The sequence below is a fragment of the Neomonachus schauinslandi genome, chromosome 6 (genome assembly GCF_002201575.2).
Source record: "Neomonachus schauinslandi chromosome 6, ASM220157v2, whole genome shotgun sequence".
NCBI lineage: Eukaryota > Metazoa > Chordata > Mammalia > Carnivora > Phocidae > Neomonachus > Neomonachus schauinslandi.
This window is the reverse complement of record NC_058408.1, coordinates 49,901,884-49,922,607: the sequence shown is the minus strand read 5'-3', so window position 1 is coordinate 49,922,607 and position 20,724 is coordinate 49,901,884. Positions and strand designations below refer to the sequence as shown.

The 20,724-nt window shown below is 49.7% G+C and overlaps 1 protein-coding gene across 2 annotated transcripts in view; it reads right to left on the bottom strand.

Annotated features, from left to right (window-relative positions):
* Positions 1-20,724, bottom strand: part of ASTN1 (astrotactin 1) — a 304,291-nt gene that overhangs the window by 7,961 nt on the left and 275,606 nt on the right. For both annotated transcript variants that reach the window (XM_044916397.1, XM_021682607.1), the window contains exons 18-21: positions 16,353-16,486; positions 12,347-12,498; positions 11,106-11,241; positions 5,503-5,603 (exon numbers count right to left, since the gene is read on the bottom strand). In XM_044916397.1, the coding sequence (XP_044772332.1) occupies positions 5,503-5,603; positions 11,106-11,241; positions 12,347-12,498; positions 16,353-16,486 (523 nt within the window). The remainder of the gene's footprint in view (positions 1-5,502; positions 5,604-11,105; positions 11,242-12,346; positions 12,499-16,352; positions 16,487-20,724) is intronic.

Below are 20,724 nucleotides of genomic sequence, written 5' to 3'. Positions count from 1 at the left end.
TGCTATTTTATTATTATTATTTATGATGATGATTAATTGTTACTGGTTCTCCAGGAGATCATGCTTTCCCCAATGCCATGAGAGAGAGACTGAAACATGGGAGTCCAAGAGACTGGGGCAAATAGTCTTATTTGAATGAGAGGAGTGACTCCGGGACAGAAGGAAGCTTTCTTATACCCCAGCAGTGGCTATGAAATTTACTATGAAATGAGAATCCTGGGAGGCATCCACACCACCTAAAGCCTCCCTTGGTGCTATAACAAAAATCCCCCGAACGGAAGTCCTAAGTCACCATTTTCAGTAGTCCCTGGGCGGGGAGGGCTGAGACCTCAGTCTGTCCCCACAGTGAAGTAACTGACTACAGAATTCCCTATGAAAACCTGAGGGCAATGATCCTTGTCATTCCTAGCTCTGTCCACACCACGAGGTCCCCTCCCCCACCCCCTGCCTGTCCGCCCTCCCTGTACAGCCCCTCTCCAGGCTGCTCTGTGCTGCCTTCACACCCGTGACTCTCAACCTTGGGAATCAAGCTTGATTCTCCACCTGGAAGGCCTGTGAAAACACAGATCGTTGGCTCCCTCCGGAGTTCCTGATTGAGTAGGCCTCAGATGGAACCTGAGAATTTGCCTTTCTGACAAGTTCCAAGGTGATGCTGTTGCAGCTGGTGGTCCGGATCACACTTAGAGAACCACTACTCTATATGAATTCATTCTCTCAACACTTTCCTTGCTTCCTCTGGGACCAGTAATATGGCAAACAACTCTCCCTTTACCCTTGACCTTGGCAAACACTCTTCCCTGTCTCCGTGTCCCTGTGTTGGCGGAAACTTGCCTGAAACGTTCGTCCACACAGAGGAATCCTCCCATGCCCCAGTCCCTCAGCCTCTCTTGACCTCCTACAAACAATTTACTGCTCTCTGTGTATATATGTAAGAGTCCCCCCACCTTAAAAACTCACCTGCCTCTTCCTATTTCCCCCGGCTCACTTCCTGGCCATTCTTCTACATCCACGGAAAATTCTGGCATCTGGTTCATTCTCCATTTCATTTCTCATCACTATTTTGGGTGACTTCACTGTCCACATGAAAGACCTCTTTAAGACTAGAACCACCCCCCCCCCCCCCCGCCCCGCCAGCTGCCAAGAGTCAGTCATTGTCTGAGACCTTCTCCAGCTTTGAAACGGTAAATCCCAACATCACATATGGTGAACACAACCTCCTTTCAAGCTTCCTGTACTTCCCTCCACCAAATCTGTCCTTCAGCCCCCAGGTCTTTTGGCTCCACCATTCCCTCCGGGCATCAGCTCTGTATCTACATCCTTCTCTACCTGACATAATCCACAGGGCCCATGGCCTGTGCCCTCAACCAGCTTGCTCCATCCTTGGCCTCTTCTCTGCCTTCATCTAGGATGCTGGGGTCTGCTGGGGGACAGTCCAAGCCATTGAACTAGACGGTTCTGCTCAGCCTGCCTTGGTATGACTTTTTTCTTTCCTGCTCCAAGCCATCAGCAAATCCTTTCAGTTCTACCATCAAAATAATTTAGAACCAAACCACTTCTCGCTACATCTCTCACGAGCATCCTCTCTCCTCTGTCCCTGCCATTGCCTTGGCTCCCCACTGGACCTGCTACTTGGAGTCCACTCTCAGCACAGCAGGTGAATGAGCCTGTGAAACACTAAGCCCCATCACGTCCCTCTTCTGCTTGAAGTGCTCAGCGCTTCCCTGCTTAGTCCCAGGCCGAGTCCCCATCCCTGCGCTGGGCCCCTGGGAGCTCATCTCCACCTTCTCTCTTCTCCATCCCTCACCACCACAGAGGCCTCCTTTTCCTCCTTCACCCTCTTCCCAAACCACGCCAGTTAAAATGCTGCCCCGTGTACTGCTTATCCCATTTCCCTGCTAGTCAGTCTCCATAACAAACATCACCATCTGAAATATTTGTTTTACTATCTTTTGTAGTTTGTCCACCCTGCTGAAATCTAAGCTCCGGGAGGCAGGGGTTTTGCCCCCTAATGCCTAGACCAGGTATTTAGTTGGGGCTTAATATGTGTGGTATGATTTGATGCATTTATGAAATCAGATTACACAGTTTTTGAAAACAAATTCTGAGTCTAATTTTTGTTGTTTCTGTAGTATCTAATCCCAGGGCTCAATAAATGCCAAAGGAAGGAAGGGACAAGAATTTATGTTTGGCATCAGGAAAGAAGGATGGATGCTGGGGGCAGTGATGGATGAGAGCTGGCCTTCACTTCGTGAAGCTTCACAGAGAACTCTTGCAAGGCCATGCCCCAGCCCGGAGATGAGGCTGCTCTTATCGCTGACATGAGCTCGTTCTTCCCCGGGAAGGACGCTCTCAGTAGAACGTGGGTGGCAACTCACTTGCTCAGTGGCTTCAGTGTCATGATGTGGTAAAATTCTTCACAGAAAGTATCTGGTTTAGGAAAAGTGTTCATATAAGGAGCAGTCTGGCTTCCTGCTGGATCATTAGGAGCTAAGTTGTATTTATGATCACCACCTGGGTTTGAAGGAGGCAAAGCATATGGTTTTTCGGTAGAGCTGCTAGAACTGTATTAATTTGTGAGGATCCCCTCAATGAGTCCACCTCATTAATCTGCACATTTGCCCTGTATGGGACTCCCTCCTGGCGGAAGAGTAAAAGCACGTGGGGATGCTACCTCATTGTCTCAGCATGAAATTGACTTTCCTGCGTGCAGCTGGTCTGCCGGGATTTCAGATACTTTCCTTCGTCGGGGAGCCCACATGAGCAGAAGCACATCTTGATTCACTTTGGGGGCTGGGATTAACCCAAAAGGAGCCCCACAGAGAAACAGAACAGCGGTCTTTCCAAGGCACACTACTCTATGTTGGCCCCTCTTTACTCCAGAGTTGCTGTCTGTCCATCTATTTCTGCAGGTAGCACTGTGCTGCAGATCTACCTGCTCATCACCTCTCTGATGCCCCACCAACAGCCTGCTGCCTATTTAGCAAGCAAGTCCAAGGTGCCTACTGTGGCCGGCAAGGACACAAGCAAATTCTCCAAAACAGAATTAGCTGGGGCACCTTCTCATCACCTGCTCCTCTCTGGCTTAAAGTAAGAAATCAACAGATGATGACCTAAGGGTGCCAGGGGGCCTCTCCCGATAGCCTCTCATCTGAGGGTTTTCAACCCCAGACTCTGCTTTCATCATCAAGGGATTTCGAGACCTTCAAAAGTCATTTGGTCCATACCCTATAAGCCAGGCAGCACTCACTCCGGTGAGAAGCTTACAGGTAAGACATCTGTCTTATATGTAAAGCTCTCCACTGAAATCCTGAAAGGGAGAATTTTTTTTTTCTACCTAACTTGAACACTCTTTTTTTTTTTAATGTAGGTCTTTTTTTCATTCAGAGACAAAGAAAGGTTTTCACTCTTTTACACAATGACCTTCTAAATAATCTGATTTAACATCATAGGCAAAATGGGAATTGATGTCAAATAATGAGTCTGAGTGCTGACTCTGTTCAGTGCTCACTTTGTGACCCTGGTCAGCTGTTCACTTGACTCTGCATCTCAATTTCCGCATCTATAAAATGGGGGCAATATTCTATCCATTCAGTAAATCCTTATTGCGTCCCTATTAGAAAGCAGACTCTGCATGGTTAGTGGTAGCATTTCCAAATTAACAGAGACATTGATGCTGGAATTCTAGGCTGAGCCAGTTTCAATCAGGGAAATATTGTGGCTAAGCACATTGCTGGTACCCCTGAAATCATTATGTCCCCTGACTCCTGCTGTATCAGGTTGACTACAAGGGGCACGATGTTAGAATGTATACTTCCTAGCATTTACTGAACAGTTACTATGGGATGGGCACTTAAAAAAATACCGTAAATTCACTCATTTAATTCTTACTAGAATCCTATCAGGTAGGGTACTATTATCCCTTCCCCCATTTTATAGAGTAGTAAACTGAGGGATGAGGTGAAGTAAACTGCTCAAGGTCAAGTACATAGCAGAGCAGGAATTTGAAGCTGGATGGTCTGACTCCAGAGCCTAAGATTGTCTGTAACCAGTCAGTCACCATGCTGCCTTCCTTTTATGTGTTAGGGACGTAATAGTGAGTAAACCAAACCAGACTCTGCTCTCCTGGAGTTCACTGTCCAGTGAGGTAGATATTGAACACATGATTCTAATAACAAACGGAGATGAATGTGCTGAAGGAAAGTAACATGATACTGTGAGAACATCTAGCAGTCGCCCTTGACCTCTTGACTGTACCAAGGAAGGGATACCTGACCCGAAATCTGCAGGCTGAGAGAAGCTAGTTAGTTAATCAGGGGTGGGGGTAAAGGGTGTTCAAGGTAATGAGACGGACATGTGCAAAGGGCCGGTGGTAGGAGTGGGAATGGTGTGGAGGACCTGAGAAAAGCAGTGAGGCTGAAATGCAAAGATCGATGGGGAAAGTGGATGAGAAGAGGCTGGAAAAGTGTGCGAGGGTCACCTCATTTAGGTCCTAATGTGTCTGTTAAGTATTTTGGTCTTTGTCACAAGAAGAATGGCAATCCATTAAAGAGTTTTAAGAAGGGGCCTTAATATGATCAGATTCCTGAGTTGAAAAGAACAGTGTCACACACATTAAATGAGGCGATAAATGTGAGAATCCTTCCAGAAGCTGTAAAGTGTTACAGCATCAGTGATTTTAGTTAAGGTAGGTCTGGTCACTCTCTCCCCTGTGATTTTGCATCACCGTGCACACCCCTTGATCGCTGCGGGCTTGTACCCCTCATGGGCAGCCTGATATACCTGGAGCCAGGAGCCATCTCAGGCAACGTGAGGAGCCAGCAATCGGCTTGGCCACACTGTTTCCCTTCCTGAAACCTGCACGCCTGAGCTCCCTGCGATGGCCCATGTGTCCGCTCATGTGCAAATCAGCCCTATTCCCCTGGAGAGCCCGCAGTGGTTGGTCGGAGCCCTGTTCTTGGTGTGAGAGCCCCGCGGAAGGGATGCCCAAGACGGCCAAATCCTGGCTGTGGACAGCATGTGCTAAGCCTCAGAGCAGGGGACACTATCAAGACCCGCCAAGGGGCATGGGGAGGAAAGGGAGTTCCCGCAAGTGTGCTGTTTGCACAGATGTCCACATCTGTAGCCTTTCTATGTTTTAATTCAAAAGAACTCTGCTGATGTGCACACACATATGAAGAGAGGAATCCCAAGGGCAGAGGTCACAGGACTCCACCATGTACCTAAGCACCTGGTGTGTTACTGTGCGTGCCCAGGGGTTTTTCCAGTGTGTCCTCCCGGCTCCCTGACCCCCAGTGTGTGAGATAATGGGGTACCGTGAGGATCTCTGCCAGAGGCAGAGGTGGAGGAGTACTCCCAGACACGTGCCACTCCGGGGCTGGGCCTTGAGTTCTCCCCCTTCCCTGTGGAACCCCAGGTTGTTCTGTTTGACTCCCTTGCTCCCGCTTCCGTCACAGCGAGGGGAGGCCCCTGGGGCGTCCCTCTGCAGGCTCTGCTGTCACTTACCCTGGGCCTTGACATCATCTACCACGGGGCAGGGGGTCTTCACAATCACATCGCTGGGCCTGGAGCGCCGTCCGGTGTTGTCCACTCCCCACAGGGTGAACCTGGCAGATGGGGGAGGGCATCGTTAGCAGAGAGAAGCTGAGACCCAGGCTGATGGCCACGCTGAGCTGGGGTGGGTTTGCACCAGGGCACAGAGCAGTGGTTCTCAACGTGGGGCCCTCAGACCCGCAGTGTCAACATCACCTGGGGACTTGGTAGCAATGAAAACTCTCCCACCCAACCCCAGACCGACTGAAGCAGGCTCTCACAAGCCTTCTAGGTGAATCTGATGCCACTTACACGCTGACGGCACCCGAGCCGAGGGAAGGAGTAGAAACTTGGGTCAGAACTCGGGTTGGGTCTGAAGCCCGGCTGCTGGGAATGTGATGACGTGCCTGGGGGCAGGGCCAGGACCTGGGGACTCCGCGGGAAGCCTGGCCTCCTGGCTGTCAGGTAGGCCCGGGCCAGTGCTGGGCATGCCCTCCTCCCTACACCGGGCGGCTCAGTCCGTCCCACTGGCCTCTCCTCCTTGGTTCAGATCTACCTTCTTGCCTGGTACTAAACCCTGCCCTGACCCTGCAACCAAATTCTAGCACCCTGCAATGTTTCTCTCCCTGCCACCTCCCCTTCTCTCCTCCTCAGTCTGAGTGGGCTCTTTGCATCACACCAGCCCCACACAGCTTCCCAGGGGCTGCCTGGATCCCTACCAATGGCACCCCCCCGGAAATGTTTTCATCTCTGGTCCTCCCACACACCTGATCAGCCCAGCTGGTATGTGCTGTTTCTAGAATTGTGGCTGAGGCCACCAAACTGAAGCTGGGGCATCTGTCTGGAACCTTGCTCTGATCCTGAGTCTTGTCCTACAACCCGGGTCTCAGGCCGGGTCTCAACTCTTTCCTCTGCCTACCTACTCCAGACTCTCTTGAGCTAAGGTTCTCAGGGATGGGCCCAGAGGCAGCCAGGACAGCCCACAGACCTGCACCTGCCATTTGGGGTTCCCACACATGGACACAGTTCCCCCGCACACACCTCTGTCCCCACCATGGAGCAGGAGTGCTAGGGAGAGAGAAATGAGAGCCTCGAAGGATGGCCACCATCCTGCAAGCCGTGCTGGGACTGACCTCTAAGGTCTGAATGAACCCCCCTCTCTCCCAGGACACCCTTCTGCGTGGGAAGTCCGGCTCCCCCCACCAGAGGTGGGCCACCTGATCTTTGCGGCAGACTCTGCCCTGACTCTGCCGGGGGCAGGCAGTTCTCACCAGAGTCTGGAGATAGGAGGCCCCGTTCTCTCCCATGCCAGTGCACGGGCACCCTGCTCCTAGCGCCCGCGGCGCCGCGCCTGGTCTCACCACGGGCTTCTCTTCCTTCCTTGCCCCTCCCCACCCACGTGTCTGAGCCCGCGCTCCTGCGCCCCTGGCCTGGTTCAGCCACTGCGATCCATCCCGCCCGGGGCGCTATCCTCTGTGAGATGGCTCTGCCTTGTCTTTTCCTCTCCACCTTCCAGGGTCCTGAGCACGGCCAGCGCTGCAACCTGATGTGATGCTGCCCACCTGTCTGTTTAACGTCACCTGCCCTAGACAGTCTGCGGGCGGGCTCCAGCCACTTTTTGTGGCCCACCATTACTTAGCTCTTTAATTTCTAGCAGAGTCCCTGACTGAGATGAGAAATGTCCTGAGCCTCGAGCACCAAACTGGCTATCAGAGGGACCCTCTGCCTCGGTGCCCGGGAGCCTGGGACATGTGACCACCCCCCCCCCGGCTGCTCCCACTCCTGCGGGCAGCTTCGCTCTGTGCCCTCCTTGCGGTAAGCTCTCCACTAACTCGATTGGATCCCGAGCTGGAATGAAAATGCCTGTGCTTAGGTGAATTCTCACATTACTCTGGCAGGGCAATTAGTACAAAAGTTAGGGCCCAGAGCCCTACTATTTCTAATAGCAAAGCAAGGTGTTAGAAAAGAAGATGCTTCCCCTAACCTCCTAAGCAGAGACGGCACTTATCCTAAGAGCCCTTCCTCAGCGGGCCGCCCCGTAGGCCCTGGAGGGACGCTGACAGCAGCCAGCTTAAATTTACCACCAAAGCCCAGGGGGCACTTTCCATATTTTCGTGGGGAAGGGCTGCTCCGTTCATCGTCAGCGTTCTGGTTTCCACCATCGAGCACTCGCAGGGCAGCAAGAAGGTGAGCTGGAATGAGTGGACAGGAGAGAGAAGCCTGACTCCCAAGCCGGAGGGCTAATGTGGGAGTACATTTGCTGCCTCGTCCAAGACTTCTGAGCCCTTTCCACTGCCACCTGGCTGCATTGTCCAGCCTGTCCTTAGAGTCTGTGATGACACCTGCATGGTGTGTGTGTGGGTGTGAGTGTGTGTGTGTGAGAGAGCGAGGGTGTGTGTGGGTGTGAGAGAGTGTGGGGTGGGAGGGTGAGAGGGTGTGTGTGAGTGTGAGAGCGAGAGTGTGTGGGGTGTGAGTGTGGGTGGGTGTGTGAGAGTGAGCGTGTGAAGGTGTGTGAGTGTGTGTGTGGGTATGAGTGTGTGTGTGCGTGTGGGGGGGATATGAGAGTGTGTGAATGTGTGTGAGGGTATGAGAGCGTATGTGGGTGTGTGTGTGTGTGAAGATGTGTGAGAGGGTACGTGAGGTTGTGTGAGTGAGCGTGTGAAAGTGTGTGAGAGGGTACGTGAGAGTGTGAGTGCATGTGTGAGAGTGTGTGGGGGGGGATACGAGAGTGTGTGAATGTGTGCGTGTGAGTGAGCGTGTGAGATAGTGTGTGGGTGTGTGTGTGTGAGAGAGTGAGTGTGTGTGAGGTTGTGAGAATGAGAGAGTGTGTGAGGGTGTCTGTGTGAGTGAGAACCGACAAAGCCTGGCTCCGGCTCCTGAAACTTGGTGTGCAAGGAGCACCCTGGCCCCGTGTCCGGGGCTGGCTGCCTCATGTGCTTCTCTCACGTGTCCCTGCGCACGTGTGGCGGGTTCTGTGGAGGGCTCCGAGTCCACTCCCCGCCCCCCCCCTTTTTTTTAAGATTTTATTTGAGAGAGCGAGAATGAGAGAGAGCACATGAGACGGGGGAGGGTCAGAGGGAGAAGCAGACTCCCTGCCGAGCAGGGAGCCCGATGCGGGACTCGATCCCGGGACTCCAGGATCATGACCTGAGCCGAAGGCAGTCGCTTAACCGACTGAGCCACCCAGGCGCCCCACCCGCTCCCCTCTTCCGAACTGTCCGTCGGCTCCTGCTCGCTCCCAAAGGCAGTAGTTCTCCTGTGAGCACAGGCTGGGACAAGGGGCGTGGGCTAGAAAGGGAGTCACCTTCCCGCTCGGGCCTCAGTTTCCTTCTCTGTAAACTGAAGATGTCAAACCAGACACACTTTAAGATCTCTTTCCACCAGGGAATTAAATGTTTTTGTACTGTGGACCCAGAATTCTCACAATCGCACAGGCTGACAAAATAAGCCCTTCTACCCCCGTGGAGGCAGCTCCACGCTTTCACGTGAGGAAATGAGATCATGCTGCTAGATCCTTCCGGTAGCCTGGAGTGGCTGCGGAGTAAGAAGCAGTCAGCGAAGAAAACGCAAACCCTGATTCAATTCTTAACCACCGCCACACCCCAGACAACCAGCTTGCGACTCTGTGTTGCTGAAACTCAGTTTCCTCAACTATGAGATGAGAGCAAGAAGACCCCAACCTCACAGGGTCCCCGAGGGTTCCCAGGGGCTCCCGCACCCAGTAAGCACCCCACAAGTGAAGGCCGAACCCTTCCTTTTAATGATAAGGAAACTTCGTTGCAATCCTGCTTACAATGACTAGCGCTTAGAAACAGAACCAGGCCTGGGGCCATGTGTTTCCAGCAATTAATCCGGGGCTCTGTACTCCTACCAGACTCTGAAGGTCCGGCTTCAAGCTACAAGGAGGCCAGGCTCTCCCAGGTCCTCCAAGGCCCTCTTCGCGTGATCTGCAGCGCCACCTAGTGGAGCGCCACCTAGCCAGCGGCTTCTTCCCTCTGTCCCAAGCACTCTGACTTCATCATCAACACAAGACAGAAAGCTGGTGCTTTACGAGACTTAAGAGGGCAACGCTGGAAGTTCACCAAAGACTGCAGTGAGGGAGAAGGTATCAGTCTCAGGTCTTTGATCAGGAAACGTGGCCAAATCAGGCCAACGTGAGGAGGGTCCCAAGATGGGTGAGGGCTGGTTCACAGGAATTTCAAAACTCCTAATTAACAGCTGTGACTTAGTGACAAGAATTAGGGAGCTCTTATTTTAAGTGAGAATTCCAGCTTCACTGAGTTTGAGGCATTTTACCGCACCGTCTTTAATCTTTCCTCCTTTTGCCTGTTTCCCCTCCTCATAAAGGGCGACACCTGCCCAATAGCAAGAGAGCTGCTAAAAATCCTAAGTTGGTCAGCTTTTCCTTGTCATGGAACCATCCTTTCCATTTCTCTGTATTTTCCAGCTCTTCTAGAATATCCTTTGTCTTGACATATTTTACTAGTATGGCCCCCTAGTTACATTTCTTTCCAAGATGGAAGCCATTCAGCCTGAGCATCTCCTTCACTTGCAGTCAATGCCACTCACATTTCTAGTGCTTTTTACCTTTGAATTCTTTACCTGTGGAAATGGAGATGATTTATTCTGGCTACTCTGACTCTATTCTTATGACCTCATCTGTAAACTGTAAACTGTTTTTCATACCAATGGGGTCAAAAGGTCCCAGAACTACATCACAGGGATTCTGCCTTGCCCTCCCTCCCTGTTTTCCCCTCATGACTTAGATTTCCTCAACCTCTCTCCTCTCACAAGAGCGTCTTTTATGTCTCTGCTTCACAACTATTTTACTATTGTTCCAGGAGCACAGGGAGAAATGAGGAAGCGCTCCCAGAGAGAACAGGGCTGTTCCAAGTGCCATGAGATAGGAGTCCACCATATTTTCCTTGGAGAAAAATGCTGACCATCTCTACCTCTATAAACTATTTCGACGTCACTGGAGCTAGCTTTCTAAAGCAGAGTTCTTGCTATTCTTTCATCTAAAAAAATTAATAATCTCCCTTGACTTAGAGCATTCACTCTCTTTTTCCAGAATCACTTTCTTCCATTCCCTTTTACTCACCATCTGCTTCCGCCTGATTGGACTACTTGCTACTCACCTTCATGCCTCTTTGCTTTTGCCCTTGCTGGTTCCTCAGCCTGCTCTGCCTTTTCCCACATCACTCTACCTACCGAGATTCTACACGACCCCAGTGAGTGATGTCCACTCTAGTTAGAATTAGCCACTCCTTTCCCTTCTCTTCTGCATGTTCCTTGTTCTTCCATCTAGCCTCTATGTCATCCTATCAGATGTTAAATTTAGCTGTTTGTATATTTCCTTTCTGTGTTGCAAACTCTTTGAAGGATGGGGCTCTCTTGTCTTTCTTAATCCTCCCTTTCCAGTCCCTAGAAAGTTCTCTATAACCGATCAGGGTAAGACTTGAGAAACTCAAAATATTTTTCCGAGTTTCTGAAGGAACTCAAGCACGAAAAGGAAGGAGCTCAGAGCCTCAGGACGTTCAGGGTAAGGAAAAGCCAGGCAGGCGTGTGTCACTCACATGTAGATGGTGTCCGGTTCCAGGCATCGAACGATCAGAGAGATAGTGGTGAGCTGCTTGTCTGGTACCCGAGAGGGCATGGCACAAGGAGACTTTGCTCCAGAGATGATGTCGTCCACAAAGCTCAGCACCGTTTCTGCCCCGGGTGGGGGGGGGGGGGGGGGGGGGGGGGAGGAATGGAAAAGGCCATGAGAAACAGTGCTGGCCAAGCAAGGAGATGGCATCAGTTCAATGAGAACTTAACATTAGAACTGCTTGGTCCCCAGTCTTCTCAAATTCCTAGTAGAGAAAAAAGACCTAGAAGGAATTGTCTTTTCTGTTTCATGTTTAATCAATTTAGAGCCATTTGTCCGGAGTGAGTTCAGACACAACTATGGCAAGATGTACACACATGTGTGAGCTCTTTTATGAAATGTTCTTGGCAAGGGTAGGGAGCAGCTGCTGAGGGCAGTGGTCCCTGCCAGCCCTTTGCAGTACCTGTGCGCATCAGGGACAGGGCCTCGGAGGAAGCGGAAGACAGCTCCCCATACCTGAAGGCCGTGCATATGTCTCCCAGCCTCGCTGACCATTTTGGCAGAGCTTGTTCACCCTGCATCAGACTGTGGACGCCACCATCCTGTGGGGGACCACACGCGTAGGTTTTAGGGATGATTTATGTTGACCTTTCCCTACGTGTAGGCAGCAAAATACTAGGGCATGGAACATTGTTCATGGGGTGTTTCCACTTCTTGAAGACTTCCCTCTTCTAGCTGGACCTGGCAACTGCAGAGTTTGCTTTAGGACAAGACATGGGGTAACATCTGTTTGCGCATGCTTTTGCCCAGAGGGGGGTTATTAGCAAAGGAATTTTTTTTTTCCTGTAATCATGGCAGTGGTTAGCACAGAATTGTTTCTTAATTGTGGGCTAGGATAACTAGTGTACTGTACTGTTGTTTCTTTGTGAGTGTGCCTAGAGGCAATGAAATGGACACCTCTTTAATAAACAAAAAGAAAAACAAAATCAAAACAAGACTTTGTCAGATGCTCACCATGCAAAAACTCTTAAATGGACGAGATGACTGTTCTTGCTTCCCCACCCCTGGCCCACCCACCTCCCCCCCGCCACCCGCACCCCACCACCCAACCACCGGGGACCCTTGGACACCGGGGATCTGGAGCATAGGCCAGGAGGCAGGACATTTTTCTTTTCTCTTCTTTTTACCAATGGATTAAGATGAGCCCATGAAGTTGGAGAGGCTCACCTGTCTCCACTTTGGAGTGGTCCATCCTGTCAGTGACCTTCTCCTGACGGATGAGGTAATCTACAATCTGCACCCCGATTGGAGGCTCTGAGTGTTCCCACTCCAGGACCACGAGGGTGCTGCTGGGCTCATGAACCGTGGAGAGTCTCAGCCTGAGTGCAAGACAGGAAGAGACATGACATGGGGACCTGTTGGGTCCTGCGATGCTCTTCTGATACTGGCCACCTTCTCAATTGTTACGCCCTCAAGTCTTCCTTCTAACCTTTCTTAACCAACCACTGCAACAATCTCTCTGAGCGCCTGTCTCCTTCACTAGAGAGCAATGGTTCTTGAAGGTCCCCGGAATCTGTATTTTATTACTCTTAAGTGCCTTTTACAGATTAGGAACTCAACATCTGTTTGCAAATAAATAAATAAGTAGGTGAATCAAAGATGAATTGGCACCTACATCTTATAAGGTCAGTGGGCAGGGCTTTCTGGGTGGCCCTGCTTACAAATATAATTTCTTGCAAATATAATTTCTGGATTTGCCCTTGAAAATAGGAGAATGTGCCTATAAAGCTCATGCCAAGGCTCACTGAGGTGGTGTCTGGGAGAGCCCTGCATTAACAAGGCTCAGTTTCCAGAGCGTTACCAGGATCTGCTCTGTGGGGGGAACCCTGGCTTCCCCTCTTGCTATGGGTACTAACATATTTTCTTCCCAACACCTTCTGCTGGCTGGGCCTTGCAACAGGCTCGGTTTGGAGGCTATGCTCCTGGGGGGCTTTACCAGGCAAGAGAAAGGTGAACACATGTCAAGTTCTCCTCGGGGTGATGTCCTGTGGCTGCAAATTTGAGCTCTGATTTCAGGTTCTTTTTTTGTTCTTGGGTTTCTTTGACTATCCTGATTCCCGACTCCAGTCTTTCTTTGCTATTCCCAATTCAGAGTCTCCTCCTTCCATGCAAACTGTCCATTTTCACCACTCTTTTGCCTTGCCATCTCATACGTCCTTATGCCTTGCAGAGACTCACTACACATTATTGACGTTCGTGGTACGGATCTCCTAATGGTCCAAGTGGTTTCAATTTGTTACCTTGTTCTGACTTCATAGGTATATCTCAGATTTGTCACTTGCTTCCAATTCCGGGTTTCTTTCTAGACCACTGGCTTCTGGGGATTTTCCTGGCTCCTGCTCATTCCAGTCTCCGTCTGTCACATGCCATCCCTGCCATTCACCCTCATCCTTGGTCCCCATATCTCACGACCTCCCATAATCATCGACCTCTGCTCTCTACTCAGCTCACAGATGCCTGTCACTGGTCTCAGGGGGTCATTGTGCCAGGTGCTACAGATGGAACACACCAAGGCAACGGTCAATTTCAATTCAGCAAATGTTTGTTGAGCACCTATTACGTATCAGAATGTGCTGGGTGCTCAAGATGCAGTGGTGCTCCAGCCAGCTCCAGCCCCTTCTTTTTTTTTTTTTTAGATTTATTTATTTGACAGAGAGAGAGACAGTGAGAGAGGGAACACAAGCAGGGGGAGCGGGAGAGGGAGAAGCAGGCTTTCCGTGGAGCAGGGAGCCCGATGCGGGGCTCGATCCCAGGACCCTGGGATCACGACCTGAGCCGAAGGCAGACGCTTAACAACTGAGCCACCCAGGTGCCCCATAACCCCTTCTTTTGTGGAGTGGTCAATAGAAAAACATACAATTATACATGTGATTATAATAACGTGTGATAAGAACTTTAAGAAGAAATCACGGGAGACTGTGGGAGCAATAGCAAGGAATTCAACCAGTGGGAAAATAATGCAAAACACATGCTCCTTAGTGGCCTACTATGAAGGAGTGCATAGTTTGCAGATGACATGAAAGATGGAGTAGACCCAAAACAGTGCGGATATTGACGAATTCATTAATTAGAGTCATATGCCGAGTGCTATTTTGAAGAAAAAAGCATTAGGAAGCTTAAGTAAGTAACTAAGCCTTTCTGAGAAGTCAGATTCTGTGAAAATGCGGACCAAAGCTGGCCTCTACTGAGAAACAGCGGCATGCATGATTTACATAGACTCGTGTAAAACCAGAGTGCATTTCTATTTCCAATTACCAAGAAACGTTCAAGAAACTAAGGTCTGCTACTAAAAGAAGTGATTAAAGTTGACAAGAGAAGTGAAGTCCTTAATAGATGTTCCTGCTTATGGAAATTTAGCCCAATTTGATCTTTAGCAATAACATACAGTAAACGCAGGTTTAGAAAGAAAATCAGCCCTAAGACACCAATGGTTGGATCTTGTGTCCACCTGATGATAACTGTTTAGTGGCCTCAGTGTTGTGTCAAAAATGAGGTAGTTTTCTTAGTGGGTGAATCCATCTAGAAGCACCATCTGCTTCTAGTGGCTCCCTTTATACCAAAAGAAAGGACCTTGACTAATAATGACCTCAATTCTCCTTTGACTCAAGAGGTCCAAGTCATGGCCATAAAGAGCAAGAAGCCAAGTGCTGGTGTATCTAAAACTACCCACAGAGAGAGGGCACGTGGACAAGAGAAGACATTGGTTTGCGCTGATAGTCTACTGTTGTGTCTCATCTCTCTTGGTTCTCTTCCTGTTCAGTCCTGGCTCTTTGATGCCCAACAGCACTTCCCTGCATCAGGCCGGAGGGCAGCATCTGCACAACCAGCCTCTCACTGGCTGGTGTCCTCCTGCTGGCTCGCTCCTGCTGACTCAGCCTCCTATTCCCATGGGTCCTGATCCTCCCTTTGGGCTTTTTTTGCCTCACCAACCCATGGGGCCATGCGACTCCAGTGGTTCCTGCCAGCACTCCTTATTAGACACCATATGTCTGTGCGTCACTCCCAGTACAGATGTCACAGCAGAGGCTAAGGGGGTGCCTGCCTACAAGGATTTGGCCAGTTCTGTGCAGCCTTCCCTTGAGGGCAAGGAAATTGGACATGTTCTTCCTGAACCACCTTGACAACCCTTTGTGCTCTGTTCACCCCTCAAATGCAGATAGCCCCTAATGCTCATCTCTGACCCTCTCCTCTTTCCAGTTGATACTTATTCGAGAGGATCCTTTCTCATAGCTGGGGTTCCATTGCTCATTTCTTTGGGGTTGGTTTAAATCTTCTTATCTCTAGGAGATGTCTATTTCTCCAAACCGTCTTTCCCTCTGACCTCTGAACATCTCGGTAGGACTGCCCTGCTATACCTCCAAGACGGGTCCAACTGGACACAGTCTCCTCCTCAAACATGCATGTCCCCGGATGCTTCTCTTCTCAGCTGTGGCTTATTCGTCTTCCCAGCCACTGGGACTGAAGTCATAGGTCCATTCTCAACTTCTCCCTCTTTCTCCCTCCCACACCACCAAGTCACCCACAACCCCCCTTCCACCACCACCCCCCCATTGGTTCTACCCCAGATCATCTCTCCGTTGTGTCCTCTCAACACTATCATGGCTGATATCATGGCCTCTTAGCAGTGGTGGCTCTGTTTCCTGCTTGAGGGCCTTGGAAAAATCATTCAGACCATCTGAATGCATTTCCTTGTCTCTTAAATAGAAGTGATAACAGTACCTAATGGCTCCACACAGAGCTGCCACCCAGGAAATGTGTCATTGGCCTAGTAGAGTCTCACTACCGATCTCTCACTTCCTCCCCTGCAACGTCACTTTAGCCCTCTGATCTTCTGGCCATGCCGTCCATCCTCTCTACCTTCAGGGAGAAACTCAAGTGCCATCTCCTTCATGAAGCCTTCGCCTGCCCCCAATTCAGACTTGACCATTCCCTTTCACACTTGACTTAAACGTCTCTGATAACTCTTATCAGACCATGTCTTCTCCTATGACACTCTGCGTGCTGCATCCCTAAGATTGAAAGCTCGCTGAGGCCAGGAGCTGCCTCATGTTTTTCTTCCTGTTCCCCGGCCCCGGGTCTATTGCTTTGCAACAAGTGGACGCCCTGTAATACACATTTGCAGAACCGTGCGGAGGTGGGCACGCAACACAGAGGCAGAGAAGGGGAGTCATACACAGGCTGTGGGAGAGGTGCACAGGTGGGAAGTCCATCTGCTCCAAAAGCCGTGGAGTCGCATCGACACCAGTCCTCGATGACATCTCCAGTCCCTGAGCACCAGAGTGAGCTCATGGTGGCCTCCTGCAAGAGCTGCAAGAGAAGGAAGAGTAAGTGTCGGGAGCCAGGGCTGGGTCACCACAGTCAAGAGACAGAATCCAGGCTTGCTTGGTTCTAGATTACTTTCAGCCAGTAGGCTGGGGCACCACTTCACCATTTTTTGGATCTAAAATTCCTACCCCAGGAGACTGATTCTGGGAAGCTAGACCTCGCAGGACCTCCTTGGCGCTGCTCTCTCATTAATGTGCCAGTTCACCCCTATGATTGAGAGCTGTTACCTTGGAATCAAGTCTTACTTCTCCCTTCTCCATCCGTCACTCCACACCCAAGGCCCTAGCAACAATAACATCTCGACCATCCACTGCCCTGACCCCTCTTCTCTCCACCCTTAGGCACTTGGCCCTTTCTCAAATGCCTCTCTGTGCATCCTCATCTGCCCTTCGCATCCTGCCCAGCACTGCCCCTCTGCCACATTCCTTCAGTGTGCCTTGTACCCCACGTACAATATTTATGCAGATCTGCCTTGAGTGTGAGGCCTCTCTTTCCTGGTAGAAGGTAGAAACAGAGCAGCAACCAGGTGAAGAACTGTGCTCCAGAGCTGTCTGCCCTGGGTGAGGCCTTCGGCTCTGCAAATCACTGCCATGTGACCTGGGGCAAATTAGATCAACTTGGTTTCCTCAGTGGAAAAAATGGAATAGAAACAGCACTCTTCTCATAGGATTGTTGTGATGATGACCCGAAATAATATACGCCAAAGGACATAGCATAATATCCGTGCTGTGCATGCATTAGTAACATATAAATATTACATCAGTAATCAATAAATGTCAGCAATTATTATTATGTTTGAATGACAGGCTTGGGTCTTCTGTGGAAGCATACAAATGTCACAGAGCCTAGGACAATTCTTTATATACAGTGATTTCACAGCAGATATTCCCTAGTCGATGAAAGGACAAAAGGATAAAATTAGACTAGTCAGGGAACAGAACTTGAGATGGGACAATTCCCTGGTGAGGAAGCAGATCCTGATGGGCACTGCTGCCTCAACCCCAGCCCAGGGATAGGGAGAGGGCAAGGCTGGCCACAGGCATGTGGCCGTGCCCTCTGGCCGAGGTCAGCTCTCTGTCTGGGTCAGCTCACCGTCCGCAGCCTCTGCTTTTCCTTTGAGTCTCTTCTCTCTGACCCACTCTTACCAAACCCACACAGAATTGGTAAATTAGAGAAATGAAGCAGCCATTTGGGAAATTTTAGGCCAAAATATTGGAAGGGGGGGGCAGGGGGGATGGAGGGAGGAAGAAAAGAAAGAAGGAAGGAAGGAAAAGAAAAAAGAAGAGAATAAGAAAAAACCGACAGATAACCCTACAAAAATTGAAATGTCTAAGCTGAAAGCCAATACCCTAAGTTACATTCTTCCAGAACTTCACATAAGCGTTCATACTGACCCCGCTCCCACCTTCCTACTCCCAGATTGGGAGCTTCTAGGGAGCAGGGACCAATTCTTGATTATCAGTATATGTGCGTAGTTTTAGAATTTCAAGGCCCTTTTAGGGCTAACACCGTAGTTTGAGCTCCATGATAGACAGGATTTACAGTGGAGGACATTTAGAGTCAAAGAGATTAGTGACTTGTTCAGGGTCACAGGCTAGTGAGTGGGGGCCACCCCAGAACCTGAGCTCAATGTGACTGATTGTCCGCCGGCTCCTAGTAGGAAGCCCGGTGCACTGCAGGTGCTCACTTCATGCTTTGCCTGACTGAACTCAAACTCAAACCAAACTCAAATCAAAAGTATACTTTCTTAAACTAGGAAAACCGACTTCCGTTGAGAGAGGTAGAATAAAGAGGAAATTGTGGCTGCCCGCGTGCAGTTTTCAATCAACAGTTACTAGCTAAGCACCTGTAAGGGTCTGGCTGCTGTGCTAAGCATTAAGGATACAGTGCGGCATTAGACATAGTCAGCCCCTGCCCACATACATCTTGCAGCCAAATAACAAACAAAGGAACAGACAAAAGTTACATAAGCAACCAAATTAGTAGGAATGGTGTTAAGTGCTCCAAAGAAAAAGGGTGAATTGGAACAGGAGGGAAAAGGAGGGGGGATAATCTCACAGAGGGGTTTGGGAAGGCCTCCATGAGGATGTGTGTTTTTATCTGAACTGGGAAGGACAGATCAAGAGTTATCTGGTTCCAGGCGGAAAACCAGTATTAAGATGACTTCAGCCTGGGTGAAAGTTAACCTTTAAAATCAACCGAGTAAAGGCTCTTTTGGCTGTAAGAGCCAGAGTGAAGGACAAAGAGGTGCTCAGCAAGTGGGAGGGGGTGGGGCCGGTTACAGAGACCCTGTGGTCCATGGTGAGGGGTGGTGTCACATTCTAAGAGCAGGGGAAAGTGTTTTAAACGGGAGAAACATGATCCGATTTTCAACCCAAAGGAGTAAAGACCAACACTTATGATGACAGACATTTCTTCAAAAGCTTTAACTTTCCACCTTCGGTTCACACAATTCCACAAGTTCCTACTCCCTGAATCCTGGGCTTTCGGTAACTGTGGAAGGTAGGCTGGGGTAGAAGAGCGGAAATCAAGAAGGAGCCCTTCTGGAAAGAAGAGGAAAAAAAATTACATTTTTCTTGGTATCTAGAATGTGGCAGGCATTGCATGGGGATCCTCATTTGTTATTAGATTTAATCCTGATTCCCAAAAAGAAATAGGATTTTCCCATTTTTGTTCTTATTTTGTTTTAGGGAAAGCAGCTGAACTTCCAGGCCAAGTTCGCCCCTCTGTTCATTCCTCCACTTATTTATTTCATTCATTTATCCAGCAGGGTGCCAACTACATGTCAGCTGGGAGCTGGGATTCCATAGAAGAATGAGTGCTTCTCAGAGTCTACAGGACAAATACGTAAACAAATATGTGAGCACTCGTGACAGCAGGTGATACGTGCTTCAGAAGATGCAGGGACACAGACAATGGAAGCCACTTGAAGGAACAGGGGCTGGCCTGGGAGAACAAGGGAGGGCTTGTCATAGCTGTGGATGCTTGAGCTGAAACCTGGAAGTACTGTCATAGCAGGAGTATGCCGTTGGCAGAAATGTAGGAGAGGCCATTTCTGCGAGAGAGAGTGACAAGTCTGAAGGGCCAGATGCATGACAGAAAATGTGTTGTGTTTAAGGAGGTACCAGGAGTTAAAATTTGGAGGATAGAATATAAAGCATATACAAACCTAACCATGTAAGCGAGGACCAAATTGGACAATGAATTGCCCTTATAACGATATGCTAAGGACTCTAGATTGTATTTAACAGATTCTGCAGAGCTACTGAATTGCCCTGCTGCAGTAGGACCTGATGTCCGTATCGGACAGAAAACTGACTGGTCTCACAGGAAAACCAGTAAGAGGCTACTGTAACAAGAAGAGGGTGGCCTGCTATTACAGTGGATGACTGTGATGGGGGTACAATCACAGGAGGATGGATTCAAAGTATTTGTAGTCCCCGGTGATGATAGATAGATGTTAGGGAGTGACAAGAAAAGTCAGGGAAGCATACTTGGCCTCCAGCTTGGGCAACTTGGTAGAAAAGAATCCCATTCACCGAGACTGAAGCACAATGGTAACTGTTTGGGGTGGAAGATGTTGGGTTGGAGACGTCTGGTGGGTTATATAGTTTGACCTATTTGTTTCTAGACTGTTTCTAATCATTAGATTGAAATTTGGCATTATAGATGATCTAGCCCAACAGAAGGAGGCCAAGAGAGGTTAGAAAATTGGCCCCAGACCTACTAGAGGGGTAGAGATAAGAACACACACCGAGTTTACTGGTGTCGTGACTTAGTACCCCTCTTTGTTTGCTTTTTCACTCCATATCTGCATTCTTTGTGAGAAAGGGAAAATTAGAAGGAAAAGCAGAGGAACAGAGAGAATGAACAGAGAAGACAGACTATGTCTAAGGAATGAGAGAGAAGAAACATGGGATGGTGATGGAAGCACCTTGGGTCACCTTGTCTACGTGTTCAGAAATTACAATGTTCAAATACGGCCAGATGGACGATCTCTCCCAACCCCTCTCTTAAAACCAGTGCAGGAAGACAGGGAAGGGCCAAGGTCTGGCAAGTAGGAGATCCAGAGAGGGAGATGCTAAAGACACAAATTCCTTCAGCTTCCCCATTTTACCCACGACGCCCCTGCAGGATGCTGGGAGTCTTTGTCCTCCTCTCCCACCCAGCTCTTCCCTACTCTGCAGCTTCCCGTGCCTTGTCCCATAGGACAGTGCTAT